Source organism: Loxodonta africana, chromosome 9, assembly GCF_030014295.1.
Source record: "Loxodonta africana isolate mLoxAfr1 chromosome 9, mLoxAfr1.hap2, whole genome shotgun sequence".
Classification (NCBI taxonomy): Eukaryota; Metazoa; Chordata; class Mammalia; order Proboscidea; family Elephantidae; genus Loxodonta; species Loxodonta africana.
Window position 1 is genome coordinate 18,524,991 of NC_087350.1, and position 18,821 is coordinate 18,543,811.

Consider the following 18,821-nt stretch of genomic DNA (forward strand, 5'->3'; position numbering starts at 1 on the left):
AGGAACAAACTACTGGAACTCAAAATGACTTGGGTGAATCTCAATACACTGAGAGGAAGGAGCCTTAAAAGAGTACATATTCATTTATATGAATTGCTAACGAAGAATCTCACATGAAATTCTAGAAATCTAACCACCATGGGTCCGTCAGTTTGTCCTACAGTGCTGGCTTACTTGTTGCTGTGATGCTAGAAGCTATGCCAGCGGTATTTCAAATACCAGCAGGGTCACCCATGGTGGACAGGTTTCAGTGGAGCTTCCAGACTAAGACAGACAAGGAAGAAGGACCTGGTGGTTTAATTCTGAAAAAAAAAAAAAAAAAATTGGCCAGTGAGAACCTTAAGAATAGCAGTGGAACATTGTCTGGTGTAGTGTTGGAAGATGAGCCCCCCAGGTTTGAAGGCACTCAAAAGACAAGGGAGAAAAGCTGCCTCCTCAAAGTAGAGTCGACCTTAATGACGTGGGTGGAATCAAGCTTTTGGGACTTTGATTTGCTGAGGTGGCATAACTCAAAATGGAAGAAACAACTGTAAACATCCATTAATAACCTGAGCATGGAATGTGCAAAGTATGAATCTAGGAAAATTGGAAGTTGTCAAAAATGAAGTGCAACACATAAAGATCGATACCGTAGGCATCAGTGAGCTGAAAGGGACTGGTATGGGCCATTTTGAATCAGACAATCATATGGTCTACTACGCCAGGAATGATAAATTGAAGAGGAATGGTGTCACATTCATCGTCAAAACATTTCAAGGTTTATCCTGAAATACAACTCTGTCAGTAATAGGATAATATCCATACACCTACAAGGAAGACCAGTTAATATGACTATTATTCAAATTTGTGCACCAACCGCTAAGGCCAAAGATGAAGTAACTGAAGATTTTTACCAACTTCTGCAGTCTAAAATTGATCAAACACGCAATCGAGATGCATTGATAATTACTGGTGATTGGAATGCAGAAAAAAGTTGGAAACGAAGAAGGATTGGTAGTTGGAAAATATGGCCTTGGCAGTAGAAAAAACACTGGAGATCGCATTATAGAATTGTGCAAGACCAATGACATTCATTGCAAATACTTTTTTTCAACAACATAAATGGTAACCAAACAAGTGGACCTCGCCGGATGGAAAACAAAGGAATCAAATCAACTACGTCTATGGAAAGAGACAATAGAAAACTCAATATCATCAGTCAGAAGAAGGCCAGGTGCCGACTTTGGAACAAACCCTCAACTGCACATATATGAGTTGAAGTTGAAGAAAATTAAAACAAGTCCATGAGAGCCAAAATACCACCTGAACTTGGAGACCATCTCAAGAATAGATTTAACACTTTAACCAATAACCACGGAAGCCCAGACAAGTTGTGGGATGATACCAAGGATATAGTACATGAAGTAAGCAAAAGGTCGTTAAAAAGAAAGAAAAGACCAAAATGGATGTCAGAAGAGACTCTGAAACTTGCTCTTGAACATACAGTAGCTAAAGCGAAAGGAAGAAATGATGAAATAAAAGAGCTGAACGGAAGATTTCAAAGGGCAGCTCAAGAAGACAAAGTAAAGTGCAATGACATGTGCAAAGACCTGGAGTTAGAAAACCAAAAGGGAAGAACACGCTCAGCATTTCCCAAGCTGAAAGAACTGAAGAAAAAATTCAAGCCTGGGGCTGCAATTTTGAAGGATTCTACGGACAAAATTTTGAACTACACGGGAAGCATCAAAAGAAGATGGAAAGAATACACAGTCACTGTACTCAAAGAATTGGTAAACGTTCAACCATTTCAGGAGGTAGCATATGATCAAGAACAGATGGTACTGAAGAAAGAAGTCCAAGCTACACTCAAGGCATTGGCAAAAAACAAGGCTGTAGGAATTGACGGAATACCAATTGAGATGTTTCAACAAATTGATGCAGCACTGGAGGCGCTCACCTGTCTATGCCAAGAAATTTGGGAGACAGCTACCTGGCCAACCTACTGGAGGAGGTCCGTACTTGTGGCCATTCCAAGAGAACTCAGAAATTATTGAACAATATCATTAATATCACACACAATAAAATTTTGCTGAAGAGAATTCAAAAATGGCTGCAGCAGTACATCAACAGGGAGCAGCCAGAAATTCAAGCAGGACGCAGAACAAGGGATAACACTGCTGAAGTCAGATGGATCTTGGCTGAAAGCAGAGAATACCAGAAAGATGTTTACCTGTGTTTTATGGACTATGCAAAGGCATTTGACTGTGTGGATCATAACAAATTATGGATAACATGGTGAAGAAAGCGAATTCCAGAACACTAAATTGCACTCATGTGGAACCTGTAATAGACCGAGAGACAGTCATTTAACAGAGCAAGGGAATACTGTATAGTTTAAAATCAGGAAAGATGTTTTTCAGGGTTCCATCCTTTCACTATACTTATTCAATTTGTATGCTAAACAAATAATCTGAGAAACTGGACTATGTGAAGAAAAACAAGACGCCAGGATTGGAGAAAGACTCATTAACAACCTGCCATATGCAGACGACATAACCTTGCTTGCTGAAACCAAAGAGGTCTTGAAGCATTTACTGATGAAGATCAAAGACTATATAGCCTTCAGCATGGATTACACCTCAACATAAAGAAAACAAAAATCCTCGTAACTGGACCAATAAACAACATCATTTTAAATTTAGTTTTACTTGGATCCACAATCAACACCCATGGAAGCAGCAGTCAAAAAAAAAATCAAATGATTTATTGCATTGGGCAAATCTGCCGCAAAAGACCTCTTTAAAATGTTGAAAAGCAAAGATGTCACTTTAAAGACTAAGGTGCACCCGACCCAAGCCATTGCCTCCTATGCAGGCTAAAGCTGGTCAATGGATAAGGAAGACCCAAGAAGAACCGGCACATTTGAATTATGGCGTTGGCAAAGACTGTTGAATATACCATGGAATGGCAGAAGAACCAACAAATCCGTCTTGGAGGAAGCACAGTTAGAATGCTCCTTAGAAGTGAGGATGAGGAGACTTCCTCTCACATACTCTGGGCATGTTATCAGGACAGATCAGTCCCTGGAGAAAGACCTCATGCTTGGTAGAGGGTCAGTGAAAAAGAGGAAGATCCTCGTCCAGACAGATTGACACGGTGGCTGCCAACAATGGGCTCAAGTATAACAACGATTTTGAGGATAGTGCAGGACAGGGCAGTGTTTCGTTTTGTTGTACATAGGGTTGCTACGAGTTGGAACCAACTTAAGGGCACTTAAGAACAACAACCTATGCTAACAGAAATCAGAATGAGATGAGAGTATTGACGTCAAATGGACACAGGGCAGTTTTGGGGCTGATGAAAATGTCCCATGCTTTGACTGAGGTGGGTACACAGTGTATACATTTGTCAAAATCTGGACGCATAAAACTTGCATTTTATTGTATGTAAATTATACCTTAAAACAAAACAAAAAATATTATGGGGGGGAGGAGCAGAAAGTAGGGCTTTTTTTTTTTTTTTTTTTTAATTCTTCCAAACCCTTTTCTTCTCTCCGTTTAGACTAGAGTCAGAAAGAGGTGCTTAAATCCATGTAAATTTGAGGATAAACTCCGGGAACACAGGATCCGGGCAGTTTCTATCGCTCTCCGGAGCCGACCGTTTTGGGGTGCTCGCAGGGGGGGCGGGCTGGATCTGGGGTTCGCGCTGTGGCTCTTCCTGTTTCTGCCGCGCCCTCTTCCCCGGCTGGCCGGCCGGGGGCGGAGACGGAACTGGGGCCCGGGCCGGAGCCGGGCCAGTTTGCGGCGCAACCGGCTGCGGCGGGTCCGCGCACCGCCCCCGGGACATGACGGCGGGCGGCCAGGCCGAGGGCGCGGGCGCGGGCGCGGACCCGGACCCCATCTCCTCGCCGCTGCCCTCCCGGCTGGCCAAGCTGCTGTCGGCGCTCTTCTACGGGACCTGCTCCTTCCTCATCGTGCTGGTCAACAAGGCGCTGCTGACCTCGTACGGGTGAGGCGGGTCGAGGGGACCGGGCGGGGGTGTCTGCGCCGAGCGTCCGGCTGCGCGCGGCCACCTGTCCCGGGACCTCCCGACCTGTAGGCGCCGCGCTCCCAGGCCCGGGCTGGCCAGGAGCGGTGGAGGCGCCCCAGGGCTGGCGGAGCGCGGGTTGCCCTTGCCCTCTGTGCGTTTCGGCCGCGCCCAAGTCAGATGGCGTGTGGGGACAGAGAGTGAGGAGGTCTACACTGCAAGCTTCGGTGCCAGCGTGCCTGGCTGCGTGCTCTGCACATTTACCACGTCCTCAGAAAGGGTCGGAGCCTTCACAGCTTTCTCAAAGTAGAATCTCACTCAAAAAAGTAGTCCACCCCTTGGTGACCATGGACACTCACTCCGGCAGAATCCCTTGCAGGGGCTGCCTGGGGAGCTACACCCAAATGCTTTAAAGTACACGGGTGAGCTAAAAGTGTGTTGTAAAGAGGAATAATTCTTTATACAACTGTGGATGTTCAACACTCAGATTAGTTTTAAATTAGTACTGGTTACAAAGACTGTTGGTACCATTCATTCTCTAGTTACCTGCGTATTCACGGATAACAGAAGTTCATATGATGTTCTTGTTTGCATTAGTGTGAAGTAAACCATCAAATTTGTGGTTTTTGAAGCTATTTCTAAGAACTAGAAAATCCTGTTGAATGCTGCTAGATTGTAGCAACATGGAAAGAGCTGGGCGTTTAGACCCAGCCCCACATTTAGTAGCTGTGAGGCCTTGGGGCCAGTCCTATAGCCAGCAATTTCTCATATACAAAAGCTGGATAATAACGACTGTGTTAATTATCCAGTTGCCTTGAAGTTGATCCTGACTCATGGCAACCCCCCCGTGTGTCAGAGCAGAAAGGTGTTCCATAGGGTTTTCAGTCACTGATTTTTCAGTAGATCTCCAGGTACCTCCAGGTGGGCTCAAACCTCTAACCTTCTAGTTAGCAGCAGACAGTTTGCATCGCCCAGGGACTCCACTGTGTTAATTACCTGTGTTAATTTCATGCCAGTCAATGAGCTATCCTAAGTGAGGGCTCTTTGTAAACTATACTGTGCCACGAGAATGTAAAACCAGAATTTTAGAGTCCAAAGAGGCCTCAGAGACCATCATAAGCCTTCTTATTTTATACTTGAGAAAACTGAGACCCACAGGAATGCGACTGGCTATATATCCACTGTCTACACAGATATTTACTGAGCACCTACTATGTGCCAAGCCCATTCCAGGCACCAGAGACCCTGCTTTAGAGATTTCATTTCAGTAGTGGACACAGAAAATGAACAAATGGGTTCATGAATCAGCAAGGTAATTTCAGATACGATATGAGAGTGCCTGGGGGTGGAATGGGAGTTTGTTTAGACTGAGCGATCAGTGCTAGAGCGTTCCAGGCAGAAGGGAGAAGCCACTGCAGATGGGCTGCAGTGAGTCTGGCCGGCTGGAGAAGCAAGAGAGAAAGTCAGTGTGGCTGGAACTGAATGAGCAAGATTGAGAAGGGGAGGTGATGAGGACAGGGAGGTAGGCAGGGATCCGATCCTTCAGTCGTTCAACAATATTTATTAAGCACCTGTTATGTGTCAGGCACTGTTCTAGGAATTGGGACACAGACATGAAGAAAATAGATCAAAATTCATACCCTCATGGGAGCTTACACCCTACTAGGCCAATAAATAAACTAGTAAAATTTTTGTTATCTCAGATGGCAGCTAAATGCTCTGGAGAAAAAATTAAGGCAAGAATGGGAGCCAGTGGTGTGAGAGTGGAAATGTCTGCAGGCTTAGGTAGCGAGATTGGGTCTTGTCAAGGAGGCGACACATGAGCGAAGACATGAATGAGCAGGCTGTGCAGGAGATGAGGGAAGAACATTCCAGGTACAGAAGAGTAAAGAGTTCGAGTGGGATAGTACTTGATGGAGTCTGAGATCAATAGGTTGCCAGTTTGTGTCAGGTCTTGAGGGCCACTGTGAGGGCCCTGGTATCTGCTGAGGGAGATGGGAGCCACTGGAAGGTTTCAAGCAAAACAGTGACATAATTTAATTGCTTGTGTTGAGTGTAGATGTTGAGGTCCCTGCGTGGTGCAAATGGTTTTCTCTCGGCTACTAACCTAGAGGTTGGCGAGTTGAACCCACACAGTGGCATTGCAGAAGAAAGGCCTGGCAATCTGCTTCTGTAAAGATTACAGCCAAGAAAACGCTATGAAGCAGTTCTATTTGGTGACACGTGGAGTCGCCATGAGTCAGAATTGACTTGATGGCAACGGATTTTTTTTTTTTTTTTTTGCTTTGAGGGTGGAAACAGGGAGACTATGATAAATAAATACTGTAGTTTTAATTTTAGGCTAAATGCAGTTGAAAGTGCCTTGGGAGGTTTTAAGCATGGGGAATCACATGACATAGTTTATGTGATTAAAAAGATTGCTTTGGCTGTTTGGCGGATGGAGAGCTGATTGCATTAGGAGCAGGGTGAGAAGCAAGGCAACTATTGCAGTTTTCCAGGTAAGAGACGACTGGCTTGGACTTGGGCAGGAAGGTGGCAGGGAATATGGAGGGAGTGGGGAGACTTGGGTTTTTTTTTGTGAGCCTATGGTTGCTTATATTGTTTAAAAGGAATTTAAAAGCATAGCTGTGTACGTGTGGTGGCCATAGGAAACATACACCCTGCCTCAAAGAAATCAGAGTGAACATATACCTAAACCTGGAGGAAGAAAGAAGACTTTAAAAGCTTCAAAAAAAAAAAAACAAAAAACAAGGGCATCTTGTTAATGGGCTTGGGAATGTCCAGTAGTTAAACGAAGGTTGAAGATGAGTCTCCCCTTTCTGCACTTGAGTGAGTAGTCTGCTGACTGGCCATGGTGGTCGATGCCTCCAGAAACATGTGTCTTCCTGCAGTAAACACTGGTTAAGTGCTTAGTAGACAAAAGGCAACGTCTAGCCAGGAAGAATTACTATGTGAGACATCTCACACTTTAGCCTTTCCATCTTTAAAATTTTGAGCTCCATGATTAAAGGAGGCAATCCTCCAAACCTTTCTGAGGCAAAAACCCTTATAACCCTTAGAAGTAAACATTTCACGTTTCCGTAATGTAATATGCAGTTGGAGAACTCTGATCAAATAACATTGTCCGTTCTCTATGTTTGAAGATCCAAAAGCTTTAGAAGCACATTTTTGAGGGGAGGAGGGCTGGGTTGATTTGGTTACAACAATAAACCACAGAAATCGGATCCAAGCGTTAGTGTTGAGGACAGAAGGTTTCTTGTAGGATAGAGGGAAGGACCTTTAAATAATTACCTAATCCACGAGGTCATGGGAATGTAGCCCAGGGGGTGTTTTTTCTCTTTCATTTTGAGCAGTTTCTGGCTGGGGTACAAAACTGATGGATGGTCTTAGTTATTGTTAGTTTTAGTTCATTATAATGTTAGATTGGTCCCTGAGTGGTGCGAACAGTTCATGCACTTGACTATTAACTGAAAGGTTAGAGGTTTAAGTCCACCCAGAGATGCCTTGGATGAAAGACCTGGTGATCTGCTTCTGAAAAATCAGCCATTTGAAGACCTTATAGAGACGTACATGGGTTTGCCATGAGTTGGAGTCAGTGCTAGGCTTATCTGGTTGGACGGAGAGGCCTTTGAAGGGTGTTAACTGTCAGTCCCTGCTGGGTGGGGTGAGAGGAAAAATGAGCTCATCTAAGAATTTGTGGTTGGTTGGCAACACTAGTGGTTCTTTCAGTTGTATAGGTTGTAAGTCATCTGGAGTCTTTTTGTTTTTTTTTTGCATTGTACTACTACATGGCATGAAGGACTTTACTAATGATAAAACCAAAAACCAAACCGTTTGCTGTTGAATCAGTCCCAACTCATGGCAGCCCCATGTGTTACAGAGTAGAACTGCTCTATAGGGTTTTCTTATGGAGGCGGATTGCCAGGCTTTTCTTCTGCAGTGCGCCTGGGTGGTTTCGAATTATCAACTTTTTTTTTTATGTTAGTAGACAAGTGCAAACCGTTTACACCACCCAGAGACCTTTACTAATGATATGTCATGAAAACAACGAACTTAGTTGTTTCCAGTTCTACAAATACTTGCTCAGCACATGCTGTGTGTGTTTACTTCTTTGTGGGTCCTAGGGCCTTGAAATCATTTTAAAGTGGTGGTTCCAAACCTGCCAGGTAATCCGAATCACTTGGAAAGGTTTTTATAAAAACTACTTAGTCAAAGCCTCCAGTAGTGGGAATTGTAAGACGTATTAGACAACAAGAACAACTCCTATTTTCGTCTTAAGGAGCCCTGGTGGCTCAATGGTTGAGTGCTCAGCTGCTAACTGAAAGGTTAGTGTTTGGATCCCACCCAGCGGCTCTGCAGGAGAAAGACCTGGCAAATCTGTTTCCAGAAAAATGACAGCCTAGAAAATGCTCTGGGGCAGTTCTATACTACCTGGTATTTTCTTCTGTCATATGAGGTTGCTATGAGTCAGAATCGACTTGATGGCCCCAACAACAATATTGTCCTCTTACTTTAATGAAAACCTGGCTTGTTCTGGAAAATGCTGCTCCCCACATCCCACGTCAGATGGAGCTGAGTCTTATTCTGCTAGTCTGGACCAGGAGGTGGAGTTGGGTCCTCTTAGCTAACCCCGCTTGAGCTCTACTGAGCCTTGAATTTCGCACTTCCTTTCCTCAGCTTGGAGTCCCTGGTGGTGCAAACAGTTAACGTGCTTGACTGCTAGCTGAAAGCTTGGAGGCTCAAGTCTACCTAGAGGTGCCTCAGAAGAAAGGCCTGGTCATCTACTTCCAAAACATCAGCCATTGAAAACTCTGTGGAGCACAGTTCTACTCTGACACAAATGGGGTCACCATGAACCAGAGTCAACTGTACGGCAACTGGTTTGGTTTTGGCTTTCCTCAGGGCACTGGCCTGAGCACTTGCTGATTTCTTTATTGAAGAGTCTCTCCACCCTGACTTGCATCTGCCTTCTGCGTGACTTCACTGTCCCCATGCCTGAACCATGTACACCCTGGCCTCTTCTCTGACCTCATCTCCAGTGAACTCTTCTTCACCCCAGGTCCCACGTCCTGTGGTTGCTCCCAGGACTCTGTCATCACGAGTCTCCACATAGGACATCTACTCTGACCACTGCCTCCCGTCCTCCTAGCTCATTTTTTTGTCACGTCCACTTCTCCCAGTCCAGCTGAGAGTTGCTCTTGAATGTACATGTGACCCCTTTCCGCCTCTCAGCTTGGCCCAGCCTTATTAGCATCACCTCAGCCTGTGGTGAGCCCTACTACCACTTCCTTCCTTCAGACATGAGCAGCTCTGAATGTTCTGAGAGAAAAACCACATCTGGACTGGCTGGCTGGACTTTAAATTTAGGATCACAATCTTCAACAGGTATACTCTCCTACCTGGTATTTTCTTCTAGAGGCATGTTTTTCTTGTCTCAGAGACGACTGTTGCACACTTTCTTCTTCATCCCGAAACCTCCCACTCCCCTTCCCCCACTTTCCTTCTCAACTGATTCTTTATTGAGAAAATTGTTATTGTTAGTTGCCATCCAGTCAGCTCCGACTCAGGTTGACCTTATGTGTAACAGGGTGAAATGTTGCCTGGTCCTGTGCCTTCATCATGATCCTTGCTATGTTTCAGTCTGTTGTCAATCCATCTCACTGAGGGTTTCCCTTGTTTTCCCTGCCTGATGTCTTTTTCTAGTAACTAGTCTTTCCTGATAATGTGTCTGAAGTAAGTGAGCCCAGCTATCACCATCCTTGCTTCTCAGGGGGCATTCTGGTTGACCTTCTAAGACTCATTTGTTCGTTTTCTGGCAGTCCACAGTAAATTCAACATTCTTTGCCAACACCACAATTTGAATGCATCATTTCTGTCTTCCTTTTTCCTTGTCCAGCTTTCGAATACATATGAGATGTTGGGTCGGGGCATCTTAGTCATCAAAGTGACATCATTGTTCTTTAAAACTGTAAAGAGATCTTTTGCAGCAGATTTGCCCAATGCAATATATTTTTTGATTTCTTGACTGCTGCTTCCATGAACATTGATTGCTGTAGAAACCATCAAATGATCCCACCCCCCCATCTCCCTCTTGCTGGAAGGAAATGAGTATTTTTGCCCCTGTGGACTGTCAAGTGCTCCACTTGTGTCTGGGGCGCATTCTTCTCAGTTCCCTCCATTCTGCCTCAGTGACCTCTCTTTCTCCTGGGTCATACCTATCACCTTGAAACATGCTTGAATTTCTCAAACACAAAAACCCTTTTAAAATCCCACATGTACCCCAGTTCTTTGTTCCTTTGAGAGTCAGACTCTTAAAAGAGTGTGTACAAGTATGTCTTCATGTCCTTATATTCACTTGGACAGGAATTCAGTTTAAAAACATGAGGCTATTTAAACAATGAAAGATACAAAGAAAAAATAATACCAATACACATTTTCACCATCCAGAATCAATACCTTGCTTTTGTCTTTTTTTTTTTTTTAAGAAAAACCATTCTTTTGAGATCATTATAAAATATTCAAACAATAGACAAATACTAGGATAAAATTTTTTAAATTACTGTAATTAGGATTAGTTAATGCTTTCGGACATCCTTTTAGGTAGATGAATGGACAGATACATAGACATAGAGCAACAAACCAGCTGCTGTCGAGTTGATTCTGACTCATGGCAACCCATGTGTATCAGCATAGAACTGTGCTCCATAAGGTTTTCATAGGCTGATTTTTCAGAAGTAGATGACCAGGCTTTTCTTCTTAGGCTCCTCCGGGTGGACTTGAACTTCCAACCTTTCAGTTAGCAGTCAAACCCAATAATTCTCTGTACCATCTATGGATTTTAGGTGCAGAGATAGATGGAGACATAAAGGTATAGATTGAATTTCTTATTTATTTATTTATATAATTAATTTTATTTTTGTTGTTGAGAATAACGCAGCAAAACATAACACCAATTCAACAGTTTCTATATGTACAACTCAATGACGTTGATTACATTCTTTGAGTTGTACAACCATCCTCATCCTCATCCCCGATTGACATAAGCTTCCTATCAAATATTTTGAGTTGCTGTTGTCAATTTGATCCTATATAGATAGTTCTTAAGAGGGCATAATGCTCAAGGCAGACATACTTTACTAGTTAAGCTAAACTATTGCTTGATTTTAAGAAGACTTCAGGAGATATTTTTGCTTTAAAGTTTAAAGATTTCTCAGGGCAATACAGTAGTTTCAGGGGTTCATCCAGCTTCCATGGATCCAGAAAATCTGGATTCCGTGAAAGTTTGAAATTCTGTTTTACATTTTCCCCCCTTTGATCGGGATTTTTCTATAGAGTCTTTGATCAAAATGTTCAAGAAAGGTAGCCAGGTGCCATCTGGTTCTTCTGGACTCATGGCAAAGGAGGTGGTTGTTCATGGAGAAAATTAGCCACACATTTTATTTCCTCCTCCTATTCCTGACTCTTCTTCTTCCTCTGTTGCTTCAGGTGAATAGAGACCAATTGTTGTGCCTTGGATGTCTGCTTGCAAGCTTTTAAGACTCCAGGCACTACTCAATGAGCTAGGAGACAGAGCAGAAGCACGGAACACATTATTAGGCCAATTAACTGGAATGTCCATGAAACCTCCAAACAAAGGAACCAAATCACGTGAGGTGTTTGGTTGTACATAAGCAGCCTCAGCAGCTGTTCTTTTTATTTTTGTCATTGTTGTAAATATATCTATTACACAAGTTTTACTAATTCAACTTTTTACAGGTATACGACTTATTGGCAGCAATTATATTGATTGGCTGTGCAACCCTACCCTTAATAATGGTTTTTTCCATCACCATAAACTGAAACTCAGTACTCCATAAGCAATAACCTCCCCTCTTTCTCCCTCCCTTCCACCCTTATAGCCACTATAAACTTTGGTCTCTATACATTTGCCTGTTCTAGTCTTTTTATATAAGCGAGGTCATACAATATTTGTCCTTTTGTGATTGGCTTATTTCACTCAGCATAATGTCTTCAAGTTCCATCCATATTGTTGCACGTATCAGGACTTCATTTCTCCTACTGGCTGAGTAGTATGATTGCGAATTACTTTTTATAAATACAGATCAGTACCGTAGATGCTATTTACTCATTTATTTATAAATCCTTTTATTCAATAATAATAATAAAAAAGAGTTGGAAGAAGGAGGCTTTTATTTAACCATTTAAAATTTTTTTGAGGATCACCGAAGTTCCTTCCGCAACTTTTTATCATGGAAAGTTTCAAGCACAGAGATCAATGGAAAGAATAATAAACACTCATATACATACCATAGAATACACTTGTTAACATTTTGCTATATTTGCTTTTTTTTTTGAACCACTGATAGTAAGTTGCAAACATCATGATACTGCACTCTGTAATACTTCAACATGCCTCTCCTCAAATATGGACATTCTCCTATGTGGCACTATTGTTGCTCTTAAAAACTTAATGTAGCTTTCTAAAATAATTTAATAATGAATCCCTCATTATTCCAATTGTCACCAAGATGTTTTTATGGTTTTTTAACATTTTTAATCAGGATTTAATCAAGCTTCATGCAATGCATATAGTGATGTCTTTTTAGTTTACTTTCATCTAGACTAGTCCCTCTGTTCCATCCCCTATCTTCCATAGTGACTTTTTGAAAAGCCCGGGCCAGCTGTTTTGTAAAGTGTCCAACATTATGGATTTTTTCTGATTTATTCTTTGTAGTCTTGCCTAACTTATTTTTTCTCTCTCCTAACTGAAAGTTAAGTTTTAAGGCTTGATTACATCCAGATTAAACATTTCTTTTTTTAGTTTTTTTATTGTGCTTTAAGTGAAAGTTTACAGTTCAGGTTAGTTTCTCATACAAAACTTTATATTCACATTGTTATGTGACCCTAGTTGCTTTCCTTATAATATAACAGCAGATTCCTCCTTCCTACCCTGTATTTCCTGTGTTCATTCAACCAGCTCCTGTCCCCAGATTAAACATTTTTGGCATTTCATAGCTCACCCTGTGAACTTTATATTGCATCATACCAGGGGCTGTCCCACCATTAGCCCTACTGGCTGAGTAGGAAGGTCTTTTTAAGGTGGGGATAGCAAGTTGCATGTACATATAAAGTTTAATTTTAACTGAACTGAATGGAAGAAAGAGGAATTGGAGTTCAAATGAAAGAATTGTTGACTTTCATGTATATATTTCTCCACTACAAGAGTTAATACTTCTTAAAGATACCTCTAAGATTCAGAAGTCATGAAAAACATTGAGAGTAGAAATTATTATGTTTATTTTTAAAATCCATTTTTGATAGTATGTATGACCTCCCTTTAGAAGCAAGGATGACTAGACTGCGTCTTACATACTTTGGACATGTTGTCAGGAGGAATCAGTCCCTGGAGAAGGACATCATACTTGGCAGAGTACAGGGTCAGCAGAAAAAAGGAAGACCCTCAACGAGGTGGATTGACACAGTGGCTGCAACAATGAGCTCAAGCATAACAACGATTGTAAGGATGGCTCAGGACTGGGCAGTGTTTCGTTCTGTTGTGCGTAGGGTCGCTATGAGTCGGAACCGACTCGACGGCACCTAACAACAAATGACCTCCCTGCCGTCAAAGATGAGGACGCTTGTAAAATGCTCCTCATTTTCTTTCCCGACATGTCTTATTCTATAACACACATCTGTTGTTGTTGTGAGCTGCCATCAACTTAGTCCCTGACTCATGGTGACCCCACAGACAACGGAATGAAATGCCCCCTGGTGCTGTGCCATCCCTATGATCGGCTGGGGATTGGATTATTGTGATCCATAGGATTTACACTGGCTGATTTTCTGAAGGAGATCGCCAAGCCTTTCTTCCTGGTCCATCTTAGTCTGGAAGCTCCACTGAAAACTGTTCAACATCATAGCAACATGCAGGCCTCCACTGACAGACTGGTGGTGGCTACTACGCATGAGGTGTGTTGTCTGGGAATCAAACCTGGGTCTCCTGCACGGAAGACAAGAATTCTACCCCTGAACCACCAACGCCCCCATAACATAGCATACTGTTGTGTAGTCATAATCCCATAGTTGATACAGTGATCTAAATGGATACAGTGATCGGCAACAGCCCTTTTACCACAAATTCTCCATTCCCGAGTTTATTATTTTGATTTACCTACCATTATGGATTGAAGTGTGTCCCCCCAAAATATGTATTGTAAATCCTAACCTCCATGCCTGTGGTTGTAATCACATTTGGGGATGGGTTGTCTTTGTTCTGTTAATGCAACACCATTAGTGTAGGGTGTGCCTTAATCTCTCTTGAGATTAAACAAGAAATGGAGAGCAGGAGAGATGGGGAGGATTGATGCCAAGTCACATGGAGATCTCCAAGGAACCAGGAAACAAGCTGAACCTTCCCCCAGAGCCCACAGAGAGAGAAAGCCTTCCCTTAAAGCCGGCAAGTGGACTTCTAGCCTCTGAGACTGAGAAAATGAGTTTCTGCTTGTTGAAGTCGTCCTCTTGCGCTGTTTCGGTTATAGCAGAAACTAGATAACTGAGACACCTCCTAATTGGTGGCATTCCATTGTCAGGTAGTTTCTTTTTTTACAGAGAAGTCATGGCTGCTATATTAATTTTGTGGAGATTCTTTAACAGATATTTCTCTAATATGGTGTGTGTTTACATCCGAAGATGCAGCGTTTGCTTTTCCCCATCTGGGAGAAACTGATTTGTATTTTACCTTTGACAGTATTTTCCTCTCTCTCCATTGAGTTCACACCAGGCCCAGCAATCAGCCCTGTACGGTGTTGTTTGTTTCTCTCCCATGTCTTAATCTTTTGCAGCCTAATAACTTTAGTGTGTCTTTTTCTGCTGCAGTCGCTGTGATTAACTCAAGTTGGAAAATCAGTTTTCAACAGCGTCTATTTAGTTCCTCGTTGTTTCTAAAAGTATATATTCCGTTGGCGGTGATGTTTCATTTTGTTTTCTTCCTTAACTGGTTTTCATCCCATTTTTCTTTCATTGTCTCAACGTTGAACTCTTGTTCTGCTGATATCTTACTCTTGTTAAAGTGTTCTGCAGGTTTGAACAGTTGTGAAGAGGTTCTTTTCTTCCATGTGTTATATTTTTTCCTAGGCTGGGTTTTTTGTCTTCCGCAAGGTGTTGTTATTGTTGTCATTTATTGTTTCTTTACACTGTTGTCTTGTTTTGCTTGAAGTTGCAGGTTGTATTCTCTGGGAAGCAGACTCGGAAACGAGATTCGTGTGTAGGAAATGTACTGGGATGTGCTCTTGGGATCAACTCTTGTGGGGGAATGAGGGAAGCAGGATTTGGCAGAGGGAGAAGTTGGGCTGTGATGCAGTCACAACGAAGGCCTGAGCCCAGGGGCTCTGGAGCTGGGATGGCTCTACAGAGTTGTCCTGAATTGAGGACAGGGGCCCTGGCCTTTGTAACCCTGTGTGGACCAGCCATTGGGATGCGGCTGTTCTCAGGGAGGGGGTGTGACACTGGAGAGACAGTTTTCTTCAGCTGAGGATGCCGTTAGCAGCTGGGGAACGAGTGCTTTCAGAAGGGGCCATCTGGGAGACATAACCTAGCATCTACTGGACTTAATTTTATTCTTGTGGTGGGACTGCCCAGAGGCTTATTCTATTTGTTCTGACAGGGTAAACCAAAAACCAAACCCAGTGCCATCGAGTTGATTCCGACTCATAGCGACCCTATAGGACAGGGTAAAACTGCCCCCTAGAGTTTCCTAGGAGCACCTGGCGGATTCGAACTGCCAACCCTTTGGTTAGCAGCAGTAGCACTTAACCATTACGCCACCAGGGTTTCCTCTGATGGGGTAGGTTGGTGCTTTCTTCTCTTCTTACCCTATCTGAGATAGGTGTGTTTTCCCCTCTGATTTACAAATTGAGCCCTGAGTATTTTGTGAGATTTCTACTTTTTGGGCGATGGATGAGCTGGTTGAGGTGATGTGCTGCCTTGCTAAATATGTGTGAGATAGGGATCGGGATTCTATATCCAAATTACCCAGCAACATTTGTTGAAATACCACCTTTTCTTCACCGCTCTGCAGAGCCTGTTTTGTCATAATCAGTGTTCTATGTAGGTGAGTATCTGTCCCAATTTTCTATTGTTTCTTTGTCCTGTTGGACTGTCCCTGGGCAAATATCACACTGTCTCATTTATTCAAAATGAATTCTGATACCCAGTAAAGTCATTTCTCCAACTTTGTCTTCAAGATTGTCCTGGCTAATTTTTGCTCTTTGCTTTTCCATTTAATATGAGAATCAACTTGTCAGTTTACACAAAATACCTGCCGGTGTTTTTATTGAGACTGTATGACTCTATGACTCTAGGTCATATTTGGGGTGATGACCTCAGTACAATATCGAGTTACCAATCCATGACCTCTTTGCACTTACAATTAACTTGACAAGATGGGACCCTAGAGCCCTCTCTCCCTGCTTCCAGTTGAAATAGTTAACACATCTCAATGTAAATTAAAACAGGGCCTTCAAGGCAAAGATGTCACCTTGAGGATCGTGCGCCTGACCCAAACCATGGTATTTTCAATCACCTCATATGCATGCGAAAGCTGGACAATGAGTAAGGAAGACTGAAGAAGAACCGAGGCCTTTGAATTATGGTGTTGGTGAATAATTTTGAATATACCATGGACTGCCAGAAGAATGAACAAATCTATCTTGAAAGAAGTATAGCCAGACTGCTCCTTAGAAGCAAGGATGGTGAGACTTTGCCTCACATACTTTGGACATGTTATCAGGAGGGACTTATCCCTGGAGAAGGACATCATGCTTGGTAAATTAGAGGGTCAGTGAAAAAGAGGACGACCTTCAACAAGATGAATTGACACAGTGGCTACAACAGTGGGCTCCAACATAGTAAGGATTGTGAGAATGGCTCAGGACTGGGCAGTGTTTCATTCTGTTGTACGTGGGGTCACTATGAGTCGGAACTGACATGACGTCACCCAACAACAACAACAACACTAGGAATCTCTTTAGAGAAGGGGTGATTATCCCTACTGTTTCTCCGTCTAACAGCCCAGTTTTTTTTTTTAATATTATTTTTTTTTACTGTGCTTTAGGTTAAAGTTTACAGCTCAGGTTAGTTTCTCATACAAAAATTTATTCACACATTGTTATGTGACCGTAGTTACTCACCGTATAATGTGACGGCACACTCCTCCTTTTCACCCTGGATTTCCCATGTCCATTCAAGCAGCTCCTGTCCCTTTTTGCCTACTCATTTCACCTCAGGACAGGAGCTGCCCATTTAGTCTTCTGTATCTACTTAAACTAAGAAGCACACTCTTCACAAGTATCATTTTACGTCCAGTCTAATTCTTTGTCTGAAAAGTTAGCTTTGGGAATGGTTTTAGTTCTGGGTTAACAAAGAGTCTGGGGACCATGTCTTCTGGGGTTCCTCCAGTCTCATTCAGACCACTAAGTCTGGTCTTTTTACTAGAATTTGAGTTCTGCACCTACTTTTCTCTTGCTCCATCAGGGGCTCTCTGTTGTGTTCCCTGTCATTTTGGTAGCCGGGTACCATCTAGTTCTTCTGGTCTCAGGCGGATGGAGTCTCTGGTTTATGTGGCCCATTTCTGTCTCTTGGGCTCATATTGTCCTTGTGTCTTTTGTGTTCTTCGTTCTCTTTGCTTCAGGTGGATTGGGACCAATCGATGCATCTTAGATGGCTTTTTTAGATGGCTGCTTGCTAGCTTTTAAGACCCCAGATACCACTCATCAAAGTGGGATGAAGAACATTTTCTTAATAAACTTTATTATGCCAATTGACCTAGATGTCCCCTGAAACCATGGTCCCCAGACTCTCATCCTTGCTACACTGTCTTTCGAAGTGTTTGGTTGTGTTTAGGAATCTTCTTAGATTTTAGCTTAGTCCAGTTGTGCTGACTTCTCCTGTATTGTGTGTTGTCCTTCCTTTCACCTAAGATAATTCTTGTTTACTGCTTATTTAGTGAATTCCACTCTCCCTCTCTCCCTACCCTCAAAACCATCAAAGAATGTTTTCTTCTGTGTTTAAACCTTTTCTTGAGTTTTTATGATAGTGGTCTCATACAATATTTGTCCTTTTGTAACTGACTAATGTCACTCAACATAATGCCTTCCACATTCATCCATATTATGAGATGTTTTGCAGATTCATTGTTGTTCTTTATCATTGCATAGTATTCCATGTTGTGAATATACCATAATTTGTTTATCCATTCATCCGTCGATGGGCACTTTGGTTGTTTCCATCTTTTTGCTATTGTGAACAGTGCTGCAGTGAACATGGGTGTGCATGTATCTATTCGTGTGAGGGCTCTTATTTCTCTAGAATATATTCCAAGGAGTGGGATTGCTGGATCTTATGGTACTTCTAGCTTTTTAAGGAAGCACCAAATCGATTTCCAAAGTGGTTGTGCCATTTTACATTCCCACCAGCAGCATATAAGTATTCCAGTCCCTTTGCAACCTTTCCAACATTTATTATTTTGTGTTTTTTGTATTAATGTTAGCCTTGTTAGGGTGAGGTGGTATTTCCTTGTAGTTTTGATTTGCATTTCTCCAATGGCTAATGATTGTGAGCATTTCCTTATGTTGCTGTTAGCCACCTGTGTGTCTTCTTTGGTGAAGTGTTTGTTCATATTCTTTGCCCATTTTTTAATTCGGTTATTTTTATTTTTGTGGTTGAAGTTTTGCAGCATCTTGTAGATTATAGAGATTAGACCCTGTTTGGATATGTTGTAGCCAAAAAATTTTTTTCCCAGTCTTTTTACTATTTTGGTG

At 42.4% G+C, this 18,821-nt stretch overlaps 1 protein-coding gene across 5 annotated transcripts in view; it reads left to right on the forward strand.

The window, feature by feature from the left end:
- Positions 1–3,823: 3,823 nt before the first annotated feature.
- SLC35D2 (solute carrier family 35 member D2) overlaps positions 3,824–18,821 on the forward strand; it is an 83,878-nt gene continuing 68,880 nt past the window's right edge. For 4 of the 5 annotated variants that reach the window (XR_010322944.1, XM_064291128.1, XM_064291126.1 and 1 more), the window contains exon 1: positions 3,824–3,987. Coding sequence is in view for 3 of the 5 variants with exons in the window: in XM_064291128.1 (XP_064147198.1) it covers positions 3,824–3,987 (164 nt within the window). In the remaining 2 variants the exon portion in view is untranslated. The remainder of the gene's footprint in view (positions 3,988–18,821) is intronic. The other variant, XM_064291129.1, reaches the window with a different exon arrangement.